The sequence below is a fragment of the Microcaecilia unicolor genome, chromosome 1 (genome assembly GCF_901765095.1).
Source record: "Microcaecilia unicolor chromosome 1, aMicUni1.1, whole genome shotgun sequence".
Classification (NCBI taxonomy): Eukaryota; Metazoa; Chordata; class Amphibia; order Gymnophiona; family Siphonopidae; genus Microcaecilia; species Microcaecilia unicolor.
In genome coordinates this window covers 531,537,315-531,552,077 of record NC_044031.1, presented here as the reverse complement: position 1 = coordinate 531,552,077, position 14,763 = coordinate 531,537,315, and the positions used below count along the sequence as shown (strand labels likewise).

At 42.6% G+C, this 14,763-nt stretch overlaps 1 protein-coding gene across 4 annotated transcripts in view; it reads right to left on the bottom strand.

Annotated features, from left to right (window-relative positions):
• The window catches only part of CPNE3 (copine 3), a 144,878-nt gene that overhangs the window by 84,133 nt on the left and 45,982 nt on the right, over positions 1–14,763 (bottom strand). For all 4 annotated transcript variants that reach the window (XM_030216255.1, XM_030216273.1, XM_030216246.1 and 1 more), the window contains exons 4-7: positions 13,384–13,458; positions 12,902–12,973; positions 9,576–9,659; positions 3,501–3,590 (exon numbers count right to left, since the gene is read on the bottom strand). In XM_030216255.1, coding sequence (XP_030072115.1) covers positions 3,501–3,590; positions 9,576–9,659; positions 12,902–12,973; positions 13,384–13,458 — 321 coding nt within the window. The remainder of the gene's footprint in view (positions 1–3,500; positions 3,591–9,575; positions 9,660–12,901; positions 12,974–13,383; positions 13,459–14,763) is intronic.

Below are 14,763 nucleotides of genomic sequence, written 5' to 3'. Positions count from 1 at the left end.
TCGAACTCGAGCGCATAACTGTCGCGAACGACCTCCAGCACCCACTGATCTGAAGTAAATTGGGTCCACCCCTGATAAAACAGACGAAGTCACGCCCCTACCTTCACCAGAGGCTGGACCCGCACACCTTCATAAGGAAGACTTATTACCGTTTCCCGTAAAGCTGTACCGCCATCCACCGGAATGGCCGTAGCCTTAGTAACCACCGTAACCACCGCATCCACAGTAGGTGGTTTCAGCAGGGCCAAATCTTCCGGAGGCAAGGGATACAGCCGCACCATAGCCCTAGACACCTTACAAGCAGCCTCCGGCACAGACCATTCCTGAAAAACCATGTCCCTAATGTCTGAATTCATGGGAAAGAAACAGGAGGCTCTCTGAATCCCCTTAACCGAGGGATCTACCTGGGGTCCCTCCGCAGAGGGAGTGGCCGCCGGAGCAAACTTCAAAGTAGAGATCACCTGATCAATGAGCTCTAACTCCTCCTCCTTATGAAAAATGTGAACCACTGAAGCATCTTCCCCAGGCCTTAGCCCATCCTGATCCTCAGACACATCTAAGAGATCCTCCTCTCCTGGGTCACTCCAAACGTCCGACCCAGGCAGAGAAAGAATTTCCATAGGCTCCGAAATATCCACCAGTGGGCGCTTAACTCCCACTGAGCTAGCAGCCTCCGGGGAACAAACAGCCTGAGAGGTGCCAGCTCTCCAGGCATTATACAGAGACCAAACAAACTCAGGGGGGAAGCCCCAACAACACTTCCCGCAGTCTCCGCGATGGACCCCCTCATTCCGAGGCGGCAGGTCCATCGCGTGATCTGCAGCTAAACTAGGCGCGCTTCCCGCCACACACGGGTCCCCCGGCGCCGGTACGGAATGCGCGGCCAAAAGGGCCGCACTTCCCACCAAAAACGGCTCCGTTGAGGCCAACCCGGGACGCGCAGCCAAAATGGCTGCGTTTCCCGCCAAAACCGGCCCCACCATTGCCAGCCCAGAATGTGCGGTCAAATCACCGCCCAACACCTCCGCCGACTCAGGGGAAAGCACGGGGGGCAAGAGCGCTGACAACGTAGGCTCCCCACAAAATTTACATTGGCCATCTTTCAATTCAACGCCGCGCTTCGCGCAAAACCAACACCTCGCCAGCTTAGACATAATGGTCGCAAGCACAATAAAAACAAACAGTTGCTTTGTGCTCTGACAGACTAATAGGCAAAACCGCCTAAGGCAAGAACACCCTTGAAGACGTTTTATCTCTGGACTGCCACAAGAACGGCCAAAATAGCCACCTTTTAAAAACGTTTATTTTTTTTTTTTAAACCTCGTTGCTGATCCCTAAACGCCTCAAGGGTACAGAACGAGGTCTGTAGCAGAGGTCAAGCAGTCCTCCAGAGGAAGAGCACAGAGGGAGGGACCCGGCCACCTGGGTGTGACACCCCACAGGGAATAAGAAGCCCCTTAGGACTTACACCCTGTAATAGAGATCCAAGTGTGGGTTCTCTAACATTTACAACCCAACCTAGAAACCCCAAACGGGTTGACCAGACTGAGTACACTGCACAGGCTGCACACATCTACCCTCTGCTGAGACTGAGAAAATACTGGTTAGTAGAAGGTCTGCACAGGCTACTTGTATAAGAAGTTTTAGTGTTCTCAGTCTCCCTCTGCTGGTAGGAGTGCATAACCCAAGCGTCTTGAACGGTTTGGAGGATTGCTGAGGAACCTTTAATTTTGTTAAGAAACATCAGCATTTCAGTTTAAGTCTGCTTGCAGTGAAAACTATTTCTATAATAAGTGTTCACCATAGACAGCAGGACTGATCAAGCGCACAAGTGAGTGACATCATCACGTAGCTGAGATGAACAACTCTCCCAAAGCTCAGAACTTGGTGTAAAATTCTGAATATCTGCAGCCATTCCCATACACAGTGGTCTCCTCAGTCCCTTGATTAGCTCCATAGGTCAAGAAGAAATGCTGACCTTAGGGAGATGGGAGGAACTGTGTGAATGATCAACCCTGTTATCCATAGAAAACATCCATTACAGGTGAGAAGCTGTGCTTTTTCCATCAAGTGGGACTCAAATCAAGCACACAAATAGGTGACTTCCAAGCTTGGGGTCACTCCTTTAATAAATACTCTGTCCACTGTGCCACAGCGGCTGAGCCACAATTAAAGATGCAAGGGTTTCTGATATCTGTGTGGAAGCTGCCTGTCCATGCCGTTTATTTTTTCAACATGTATCTTTGTAAAATGGTTGTTCCCACTGCATGTATCGGCATATATATGTGCACGCCTTGCAGTATTTAGAAAAGAATCTGTGCCAGGTCCAAGACTATCCTGAGTCACTGTTTCAATTTGATTGACACAGTGGCTCAGGGTTGTAGCACAAAAACTGCAAATGTTAAAAACTAAAATAAACCAATCTAGAAGCCACATCTTTATTTAATGAATGAAACTAAAAGCAACTGCTGTGGGTTAAGAGCCCTGATGGGCTGAACTACTGAAAAAGGCTCATTATGATAAGTTTCTTCTTATTTCAAATAGCACTGGTCACTTTCTGGCACGTTCCTGAGAGTAGAGTAGTACAGCGGCCTGAGACCCTGGGGAGCTGGGTTTGATTCCCACTGCAGATCCTTGTGCCTTTGGGCAAGTCACTTAAGCCTCCATTGCTCCAGGTACAAAATAAATGACTGTATATAATATGCAAACCACTTTGCAACCACAGAAAGGCAGTATATCAAGTCTCATCGCCTTTCAAGTTTGGGTTTATAAACTAGAGCTCTGGCTGATGCTTCAAGTTGACTGTCTTTTCATTTTCATTTTTGAGGCTTAACATCTTTTTATTTTTTGACTGTTTACCCCTTTTTTGTAATTTGTTTTTTAAAAGTTGTTTGAGCTCAAAAATGTATCCGTTTTCTGCTGCACTTCCCTGTTCCTCTGAAATGCTGTAGGGATTTATACATCTGAGTTGCTACATAGATTCAGTTTGCCCTGAACTTCAGAATTCCAACCAGTTGGAGGGAACATGTGGGTTGGAACATGTTTATTTGTGGGTTAAGTAAATCAGGTACACACATATATGTTCCTGTATAATACATATTCTCTCTCTTATGTGTATTTTTCATTTTTTATAAATTTACATGTTTTTTTGTTTCACCATGCTGATTTTTGCTTCCCATTATTTTATCCTCCTTGTTTTGTTTTTTGGCTTTTGCCTATTTATATCTGCTAATCACCCTAGGAGAAAAATTTATCAACAGAATTCCTAGGTTTGTAGGTACTAATCACTGAACACTGGCACTATGAAAAGAAGGACACCACAATCTCAAGGACAGCTGACTGCCCCTATCAGTTCCGTTTGCTTGAAAACTGTCACAGCCACCAGGCACTTAAGGCTATTTAATAACAGAGCTCTAAGTGGAGCAGAACTGACTAAGGCTGTGCCTCCAGATACCTATTTAACCAACACCTGTAACATATGCATCATTCCAACTTTTTACCTTAACTGTTTTCTCCAAATCACCATCGCAGAGAGAACGAAGAGGTATTTTAAATGGCCTCCATACTGGGTTTAAGTTGTTTTTGATTACCTAAAAAAAGAAGAGAACAAAGGGTCAACTAAAAAGTGATTATTTTCCTAATTTTCAAGAGCTATCTTCCCCTAATCAGATCCAGGAAGATCAGCTAAAACTGAGTGATAGAGCACAGTAAAAGCAGACTTGGCACTGGCTATTTTACCTAACTATTCTACTGCATAGCTAAACGCAATGACTTCAACTCTTCAAACCTTGGCATGTATTTTAATACTGAAAAAAAGTAACCACAGAAAAATCAGTAGTGAATGCTATATATATATATATATATATATATATATATATATATATATATATATATATATACACACACACACACACATATATATATATATATATATATATATCTTCACTTAAAAAACTGGTGTAATATAATCCGGTAAAAATCAGGTGTATCAAATTGGACCCTGCCCACCACCTGCTCCACTTGTATTCGGGCTTTCCCCTTGGCTGCTACTTTCCATTCCACAGCTGGTCTTAACTGGCCATCCCCCACTTTTTCTGCTTTGAAATAACATCTCCCTCACCAATCTAGGTCATTTGTGATGCCATATAAACTGTAGAACCTAATACCAGGGCTCTCTTTGGAATAAGGACCAGCAATGTTTGGAAAGCATAGAGGCCTTGGGAGCACATGCCAAACCATGACACATATAATTGGTGCAGTACCCAGGTCTTACCCAAAGTTGGTAAAAGCTTAACATAATTAGCTTCCCATCTCTTCTAACAAAGCCCCAAGTATTTAATCTGTTCCTCTGTCCACTTAATGGCGAACCGTTTTCACCTGCTGGATCAGCTGCAAGTCAATATTAACGTCGAAAGCCAGTCTTACTTATGTGTAATTTAAAACCCAGTGCTTTCTCATATATACTAAGCATCTGCAGCTGATTTGGCTGGAGGTCAGAGCCACTAATATCATCTTGTATTTCCAAAGGCTCACAATTACTCACTAATATAACAACAGTCAGTGTAATTATACAAAACAAGTAGAGGTCAGCTGCAGCAGTGGAGACCGGGAGCTGTCTTGCCCGTATAAAATGCCCAGCAACAGAGGCTTATGCTCCCCCTTAGTTCCTTTTTTTTTTTTTTAACAAGCGGCTGCCTCTCCCTGCCTCTAAAGCTCCCCCCACCCCCACCCCCCCAGACATAAAATTGTGAGATATACTTTTGTTAATATTTTTTAATGTTTTAAGCACAGATGATCCAAACACTGCCATAAACTTTAAGAAATATTTTTCCCCTAAATAAAATATCTAAGTTGTTAGAGTTCACGAAAAAACCCAAAGGTTTAAAGAAGAGCAATGAAAATGATAAAGGGGATGTAACTCCTCTCATATGAGGAAAGGCTAAAGAGGTTAGGGCTCTTCAGCTTCGAAAGACGACTGAAGGAGGATATGATTGAAGTCTACAAAATCCTGAGTGGTGTAGAACAGGTAACAGTGAATCAATTTTTCACTCTTCCAAAAAAGTACAAAGACCAGGGTACACGCAATGAAATTATATGGAAACTAGTGGAACCAAGCCCGTTTCCTCAACAATGAAACGGGCCCTTGGAAGGCTGTCTTGTAATCAATTTTTTCTCTCCCCCCTGCCCCTGCCTCCATGTCCAGTGATTCTTCCTTCCCCTCCATGTCCAGCGATTCTCCTCTTCCCTGCCCTCCCATCCGTGTGCTGCGATTCTCTCCTCTCCTCCCATCCCATCGATTCTCCTCTGCTCTGCCCTCCCCTCCCTCTGACGTCATTACGTCTTGACGCAAGGGCGGGACAGTGAGTGGGAATGGAACGCTGGAGGCTGGCTGACGTCAGGAGATGTTATGAACCCAGCCAGCCAGCCAGCCATGGAACGATGGGAGGTACAAATTATTATATAGGATATTCTAACAAAACTACTGTTGTTTAACAAACTAATCACAATATATATGTTCTTTTTTTTTTTTTTAATGGATCTTCAGAGGTGAGCTTCCACTTAAGCCTTAGGCTTTGAAAAGATGGAAGTACGTGTATTACCTTTTACCTTCATCAATCTGTGTTATTTTTCAGTGTGCTTAAATTTTTCTAATTTTTCCTTATTTTATATAAGCAAAATCATTTAAATTTCTTAAGTTATTGAATATGTTATATCTTGTCCACTGTTGCTTATCCATTATTTCAACAAATCTCCCCCACCTTTTTTTTCCAAGAAACAATTTAAAATAAGAAACATAATTATAAAAAAAAGAAAAACAAGCATTAAAGATAATCATTTTTACACTGAGAAATATGAAAGAACTAAATCTAAATGTCAAGCTGCAGCAAAAAAAAAAAAAATCAAAGAAAAAACCCCCCAACCCAACCCCCCGGAAAATTACCTACATCGAAAACAAAACAACACCACTGACAGGATTCTATAAAAGCAATTAAATCTAGATCATCCCCGTAAAGAAGTCCAGGCCCCACCCTCTCCTTATTACCTAACAATTTACTATTAATTTCTAAACAAACAGAAATAACTGAACTAACAGATAGCTGAAGAACTATCAATTTTTATAGACCGAACACCCACCCAAATCAAGGAAAATTCAGAACATAATATGGAAACTACCCTACTGGGTATTAATCCTTCAGGCAAACCCAAAACAAAACTGTAATTCATATACCCTGGATCTAGCAGCGGCATTCGATCTTGTTGACTTCAAGAAATAGGTATCAGAGGGGCAGCCTATATACGGTTCAGTTCCTGTTTAACAGGAAAAAACACAGTCCTCTGGCACAAATTCCTCGCTCTCTCTTATTCTCTAATCTGCGAGGTCCCACAAGGGTCAATCCTAGTTCCAATATTACTCAACATCTTTCTTGCAACACTGGTCAACCTGATTCAAATTTTGGAGCTCTGTCCCTACGTATTTGCAGATAATATTCAAATTATAATTGCTCTTAACTTCACCAGCCCACAAAACGTATCATTTATCAATGAAAAACTTACCACTATTGCAACTTCGCTTCAAACCCATAAACTCAAATTCAATCTGGACAAGTCAAAAGCTTTTATATTCTCACGTCAAACAAATGTCATCTTACCTATCCCCTTATCTACAAATTCAAACATTTTGCTTGTAAATTCCATGAATATATTAGGATAAATTATATGATAAATCAACATGCTATTCACACATACCGTATACTCTCTAATAATCACCAATATCCCTGTTTCAGGACCCAAAACACCGGAAAATTTGGCTTTAAATCTAAATCTAAACTTTACCTACTTGAGCACACAGTTATGGAACGCATTGCCACGCAACATAAAAATGATCCACGAACTAACGAGCTTCCGCAAACTACTGAAGACCCATCTCTCTAACAAGGAATACCACAAAGACCAACCAATGTGAATACACACAACTCCTCACATATATTCAGGACGACTATCTTACAATATCTGCTTGTAACACTACTATCATGTTTTATCATTATCATGTTGACCAAGATCCTTCTGTAACACTAAATGTTTATTTTCTAATATATTTCCACCATTCATGTATTGTAAGCCACATTGAGCCTGCAAAGAGGTGGGAAAATGTGAGATACAAATGCAATAAATAAATAAATAAATCAAGATTCTCCAATAATTGCCCCCCCCCCCCCCACCCCCGAGACAATCGGCTCTCTCTTCTTACTTCATCTCAAGGTTATGGTGCTGGGCCCAACCAACATCCGTGCTCCGCTGGCGAGGATCTTGCAACATTTTCCTTCACGTCATCCACGTGAAGATTATTTCTTCAACCATAACTCACAAATTTAAGTCCATTTATTATCAAAGTCATCTCTCAAATTCCAGGACACCAAAGGAAAATCAGTCATTTCTTTTGGTCCATGTTTCTATGCAACCTCTTCTTCCTGTGATGCTGAGCCTTGCCATCATTTTGTGAAGTGGTATCACATAATTCTCATTCCACACCAGTACAGCTAGCCTCAACACTCTCCAGGTATCCACTATTTCTCTCACCTGCATCTGTCTTTTTTTTTTTGTTACATTTGTACCCCACGCTTTCCCACTCATGGCAGGCTCAATGCGGCTTACATGGGGCAATGGAGGGTTAAGTGACTTGCCCAGAGTCACAAGGAGCTGCCTGTGCCTGAAGTGGGAATCGAACTCAGTTCCCCAGGACCAAAGTCCACCACCCTAACCACTAGGCCAATAGCCTAATGGAGGAGGAGTAGCCTAATTGGTTAATGAAGTGGGCTGACAACCTGAGGAACTGGGTTTGATTCCCACTGCAGCTTCTTGTGACTCTGGGTAAATCACCTAACCCTCCATTGCCCCAGGTACAAAAGCCTAGATTGTGAGCCCACTAGGGACAGAGGAAAGTAGCTGCATATAATAAAATATAAACCGCTTTAACTGTACCATAGAAAAGCAATATATCAAATCTCATTACCCTTTAATTTGATGTGATCTTTGTTCAGGATTTCGAAGGGCTTAAACGCCCACCATTTAGCCAGGGTGAGAGCTTAAACATCTTGAAAAATCTGCATATGGTGGCACAGATACCCCCAATCTTCCATGCACTCTGGAGGATGCTTTCTCTATTAAGCTGAGGAGATGAACAGCAGTGCATACCTTGCCAGGGCCTTCCTGTATAAGAGCAATCCAAAATTGTGAAGGTGGGCAGCGTCAGGGCATATTTTCATTTTCACTCTTTTATTGCTATGAGATCCATTTTCAGCTCTGCAAAGCATTTGAATATGTTCCCTTGACTCAGAGCCCCGTCACGTTCATGCACCAAACAACGCTTTGCTCTCAAGTCCCAACACCATACTTGCTGGGGAGGCCGCATGTGCTCCCAATGCCGTGGGCTGTGCTGATCTTAGTCTCTTCTTCAGCATCTGTTGGATCTTATTCACCATGCTGTTAGATGTCTGCACTATTTTTAGGACCCATTAGATAGTGGTTTAGGCTACCACTGTGATCAATGAAGTCCTCTCATCTGTATTATCTTTAACGGAACCATGGCACGGCTGCTGATTTCCTTATATTACTAGTTTGGTACACTGGGCGTTAAAAGGCTTCCAACATTAAAAGAAGAAGAAGAAGGAACCTTCCATTGCCCACATCATTTTCAATGCTGTTTGTACGACCCACTCCCATGTGACACTGTGATGTCACTCATCTTCAAATATGTTTCAAATGCTTAACCCCTAAACATGGGCAAGCCTAAGTATAGAGCTCAATTATGAGCTGAGAACACCGTCCAAATCCCTCTTCCCTCACCTTGAGCAAGTCACTATGGGGCTCAAGGTAAAATGTCTAAATTCTGATTTAGACGTTCTATCGAAAATGCCCCTCTTTATCTCCCACCATCTCAGTAAGACACTTAGGGGCCCTTTTACTAACAGGTTGCTCCGCAGTAACAGGTTTGTCGTGTGGAAAATCGTAACTACCAAAGGCATAACGCGGCATCTGCCGGTAGTTCCGCCCCAGCACATGGCATTTCTGAAACTACTGGAAATTCCAGAAAAATATTAGCGCAGGGGGGTTATCTGCCGGTAATCAGGCAGCACTGCTCCCCCCCAAACGGCTGCATGGTTAAGTGCAATTTTACTGCATGGCTATTTCTTTTTTCAAGATTTTTACCCGCTGCAGTAAAAAAGGCCTCGGTGCGTGGCAAAAACAGCCGCCGCCGCTAGCGCAAGGCCCCTTTTACAATACCATAGTAAAAGGGCCCCTTATATTGTAAGTTCTTTTGAGAAGGGATTTATAGTACCAGCATTTGAACATGCAGTACGCTGCCTTGCCCATCATTTGGGCAAGTAGGATAAAATTGTAACAATTATTTTAATTTTTACTTATATAAATTTGCGACATTCCCAAGTCCATAACTGAATGCAGATGTTTTTAAACAGAGAACACTGGCTGAACTCTCACTGGACAAATCCCTAGTTGGGACCCTGATTGCATTGTTCAGAAACGGTAACAAAACACACACACACTTCACTCCTTACCTCTGTTCTATGAACCATCTGCCAGCTTCCATTTGGAATCTGCTTGTGAAATTCCAAGTATGGGTCTGACTTTCCAAAGAGATCCTGCATATTAGAAAAGGCAATTAGCTCAGTATGGATATTACAGATCTAGGGCTGCCCACCAACCAAAGGCGCCAACCGTGATCAAAAATTTTAATCGCGTGGTTGATCGCATAAACTATCCCCCTCACATTTTCACCTGTATCGTGCAAAATACAGACTGCAGAAGTAAATTCTCAAAACTGACATGTTGTACTTCAGTTACTAAACTGAAAATAAAATCATTTTTCTTACCTTTGTTGTCCAGTGATTTTATTTTTCTAATCATCTTATTCCCTGTCTCTGGTTCTGTTCCTCTGGTTGTGCTCTGAACTCTATTTTCAGGGCCTCCTCTCTCCTCCTCTCTTCTTCCCCTGTAACATCTTTCACTTTCAACTTTCTGCCATTTTTCTTCCTCCTTATATCTGTCTTGTTTCCATCCCTTCCCTTCCCCTTCATCCATGGGCACCATCTCCTCTCTCCTTCTGTCTGTCCTCCCCTCCCTTCTGTGGGCACCATCTCCTCTCTTTTCTCTTTCCTTTCATCTACATAGGCACCACCTCATCCATCTCTCTTCTCTTCCTCTCTATGGGCACCATCTCTCGTCTCTTTTCTTCCCTTCCTCTCTTTAGGCAGCATCTCATCTCATTCCTTCCCTTCCTCTCCACTGGCACAATCTCATTTCCCCTCCCCCAAGAGCTCCTGCAACTTTTTCTCTCCAGCTGGCCTGCATTCTCTCCTAACCCCTCCCCCCCCCAACAGCCTTTTCTTTTCTTTCCTACCACCCCGTGATTCTCTCAGACTCCTCCTCCCTCCAGCATATATTCTCTCCTACCGCTGTCCCCCTCCCTCCCCGATGCTCCTGCAGCTTGTTCTCTCTTGTCCGCCGCACACCTGCCCACCAGTAGCCTTTTCTCTGCTGCCACTGCGCTTCTCTGGCATCTCATTCCACCCCTCACCCCCATAGCATTTGGCCCTCCAAACCTGCCTTGTACACATGGTGGCATTAACCACACGCTGCTCCGCTCCTCTCTGTAACCGGAGCCCTCCCTCTCTAGTGTATGACTCCTGCAGCAGGAAACAGGAAGTTTCATCAGAGAAGGCGGGATGCTAGAGAGGACGGGCTCCGGTTACAGAAAGGAGTGCAGCAGCGTGTGCTTAATGCCAGTGTGTACAAGGTAAGTTCGGAGGATGGCGGGTGGGCGGTATGAGATGCCAGAGAGCGGGGTGGCAGCATAGAAAAAGCTGCTGGTGTACAGTGGCGGGTAGGAGAGAACAAGCTGCAGGGGCACCAGGGAGGGAGGGGGCAGCGGTAGGAGAGAGCAGCATGATGTAATTCATTGCGTTAAAATTATTGCAAGTTAAATATTAACACATTAATCGCATTAAAAAACCAGCACTATACATAACAAACTGTAAAACAGAGCATCCCCCTCCCTCCCCCCCTTGTTATCCTGCTTCCAAAAGAAATTGTTACATTTTAATATTAATGGCAAATGATCCCTTTTTAAATTGGCCACAAAATAAGGTACTAGCAAGTGATATACTGCATTTCAAAAGCTAAATAAGTCCTTAAGCTATGTGCCTTAAGAACCACCCTGAGCTGTAGATAGATCAAAGAGATCTGATATGGCAGTTTTTTTGTTCAAAGTATTTTTCTGGAGGGGGGCTTAATTTAAAATATCGTTAACTTTCTTTTAATACTGGGGTAGTATTATTACTTTGCATATTAAAATAAAATGTACTTTGACATTCAGACACATGGAATTTTGACTCATTTGAACTAAATTCCTTGTTTATTGCATCTTCTGTCTATGCACCTCCTGGCAGCATTGCTGATCATGCCTGTTTCTTCCTGTTCAGCGTTTGGTTGGTTCCCAAGCCTCCAATTTTCTATCTTTCTCTGGAACATTATGTGGATTAGAAAGGTGGGTCAAGGCAATGCATGGATTTGGCCTTTTCCAGTGCAACTGCACAGCTGCGTCAAACTTGTTTTTCACCGATTATGGTACATCAGTACACTTTAATTACCAAAAACCAAACAAACACACCCCTACTTTGGGCTGGTTGGAATTGAGGATGCTTTGGAGGCAGAGTTCACAATCCCTAAAGAGGGGATGAAGGGCGGTGAGACGAAATAATCCCAGCCCCTGTACAATGGTGACACCTATTGGCCACTAATGCACATTTACTGCACTCTTGAGGGTACTTCTGCCTGTAGCTTCTGGCCAAAGAATAGTTATTACAACAGCTGGGCAGATTAATTTACTCCCCTCAGGTAACTGCGCATGAAAGCTCACGACACCATGGCTCCAAAAAAGATAGGTTCTGATTGGGTGGAAGTCCAAAAGGAACAGGAGGAAACTGTTGATCAACACCTCCCCTCCTCCCCATTTTACTACAATCTAAGGCCCCAATACTCAAAAGTAAACATGGGCGCTAGAGGCCATTAGCACCCACATTTACCTATGCAGAATGGTCAGAGGGGTCTAGCACAGGCAACAAGCAGATAGCATGCAAATGTAGTCAAGCTCATCTTAATGAGGCCATTTTGTATTCCTCCCCAATGTTCAGAAAAGAGTGCCCAAAACAAAACTGCCTTACCATGCAAAAAATAATGCCAGGTCAGAGCAGGCGTTAAGATGTTAAGAGAAGATTTCCCATGATTCTCTCATGATTCCTTCTGTAAAATCTGCCAGTTTTGATTGCTTTTGGAAGCAGAAGGAAGCCTGTGTAAGCCCTTAAGCACTGGCACCTGTTTCCTGCATCTAAATTTAAAGCACCCTTAATAATAATAAGTATATATATATATATATATATATATATATATATATATATATATATAATGCCAAATGAAAGCACATATTGGTGATTGGTGTCTGTTTCCTGCATCTAAATATAAGCATCTAAGCTAAAAAAAAAATTTTAAATGCTTATATTTAGGCCTTGCTTCAAGTTCGGGTTTTACAAGGCGCATGCACACAGGAGCCAAGATTACCATGGAACTCTTCTGCGTATGCGCCAGTACAATCCTCCCGCCGAACTCCCTAAAGCTCAACACTATGAGTGCGCCTATATTTGCATCTCATTAGTATTGAGCATCAGGGCGCTGTTCTTCTGTGCTGTTCCAGCAGTATTTTTACAGCTCTATTCAGAACAGCACTGGAGTTTTGAGCATCGGGGCCTAAGTGCATTCAAACAAAATAGAATACAAGATTTCTAGTCTAGAAATTTCCAGAACATAAATCTGGCAATGAAATAAATACCTTATTGTCCAATTTTCTGGCTGCTACCTCAAAGAGAAGCACTCTGTTATCCTTCACTTCTTCTGCAACAATCTAAGGAATTGATGGTGATAGGAAATGTTAAAAAATGAAATTTAAAAAAAAAAAGCCAAATCTGTAAGAAAGATAGCACCACTCAGTTTAGAAAGCAAAGCCAGACATTTTATGCATGCTATCAGTTCCATTTTAAGTTATACTAAGATAAAACTAATTTCTTTGCTTTTAAATTAGGTCATTAGCTGTAATTCAGAAAACATTTGATTCTGATGAGAGAGCACATCCTGGGGACATTTTACTCACATGACCTAACTAAATGAAATTCTGTACAAAAATGTACTTTTATTAGTTTTTCTCTAATTGAAAGTACTGATGTTAAGCACAGGGACATTATTCCAGTGACAAACACATTCCAGATGGAATTAACAATACAATTGTCATAAATTCTACTTTTTTTTTTTTTTTACCGTAATGGCTCCTTTTCCAGCTGGTTTGCCATTCTTCAGCACTAAAGGCCTTGTTATCATCTTGCTGGAAACGATCTATCAAGCAAAACAACTAATGTTAAAGGCTAAATAAACTCTTCTCTAAATAAACTGCTGCTTTTAAACCAAAGGAAGTGAAGGTGTTATAGATTTTAAGGGGTCCTTTTACTAAGCTGCAGTAAAAAGTGGCCTTAGTGTGCCCTTACTCGGGTTTTCCCTGTACACTAAGTCACTTTTTACTGCAACCATAAAAAAGCCTTTTTGTATTTTTTGCATTAATGGTCATATTAAAGTTGCCACTAGTGCACATCCATTAAAAAAGGTTACCACGTAAGCACTTATCGCCACCCATTTTGTAGGTGATCGGGGCTCACGCAGTATCCCTACAGTAACCAGTTAGTACTGGGTAATGTAGCTGCACTGATTAATGCAGGAACGCCCAGTCTCCACCCTGAAATAAAAATATTCTTTAATGTGTGGTTAGCATATACAGATTTGGCAGTTATCATAAGATGCATGAGCGAATCCCACAGTACATCATTTTAAGCTGCATTAGGCACAAATTACCACTTAATGCAGTTAAGTAAAAGGACCCCCCTAAGTTTATTAGCTTGCCCAAAAGCAATCAACAACTCTCCAATAGGAATGGGCAGCTAGAAAATGCCAGTGTTGATTGTTTTCCAAGGGGTCCTTTTATAAGCTGCGGTAAAAATAGCCCTGCGCACTGTGGCCCTTTTTACCACAATGGGTAAAAAAGGCTACAAAAACCCATGGCCACGTGTTAAGATTGCTCTTACACATGGCCATGCGGGGGGACCACTTACCGCCACCCATTGAGGTGGCGGTAAGGGCTCCCACGCTAACCTGGCGATAGCCCCCTGCAGAAATATTTTTTAAATATGTCTGCTAGTGTCAGAAGTGCCGCACGCTGGGGGTGGAACTACCACCGGCGTCCATGTTGGGGCCGGCGGTTATTCCAGAATGGCGAGTGTTAAGCCTGAGTCGGGCTTACCACCGCTTGGGTAAAAGGGCCCCCAAGTTTTTTGTTGTTCTTCTAGAACGAATGTTGTTACAAGTACACACACACTCTCCTTAAAGAGTGTTCACTATGTGCAAAGAGGGTGCACTCTTATTGGTCAAGTAAGCACAGCAGATCTTTTGTTGAGACATGCTAAGCCTGAGTAATGTTAAAGTATTGCAAGTTAGATAAAATTTGGTTGCAAATAAAGATCACAAGTCCTATCTTTCTCTTTAACATCAGAAGGCAGGCGCATACATAACCAACCCAGAACCAAGAGACAGGAAAATTTAGCTGAAGTCAAGAGTCAACTGGTACAGGGAATCCAAGGCACAGAAAAAGGG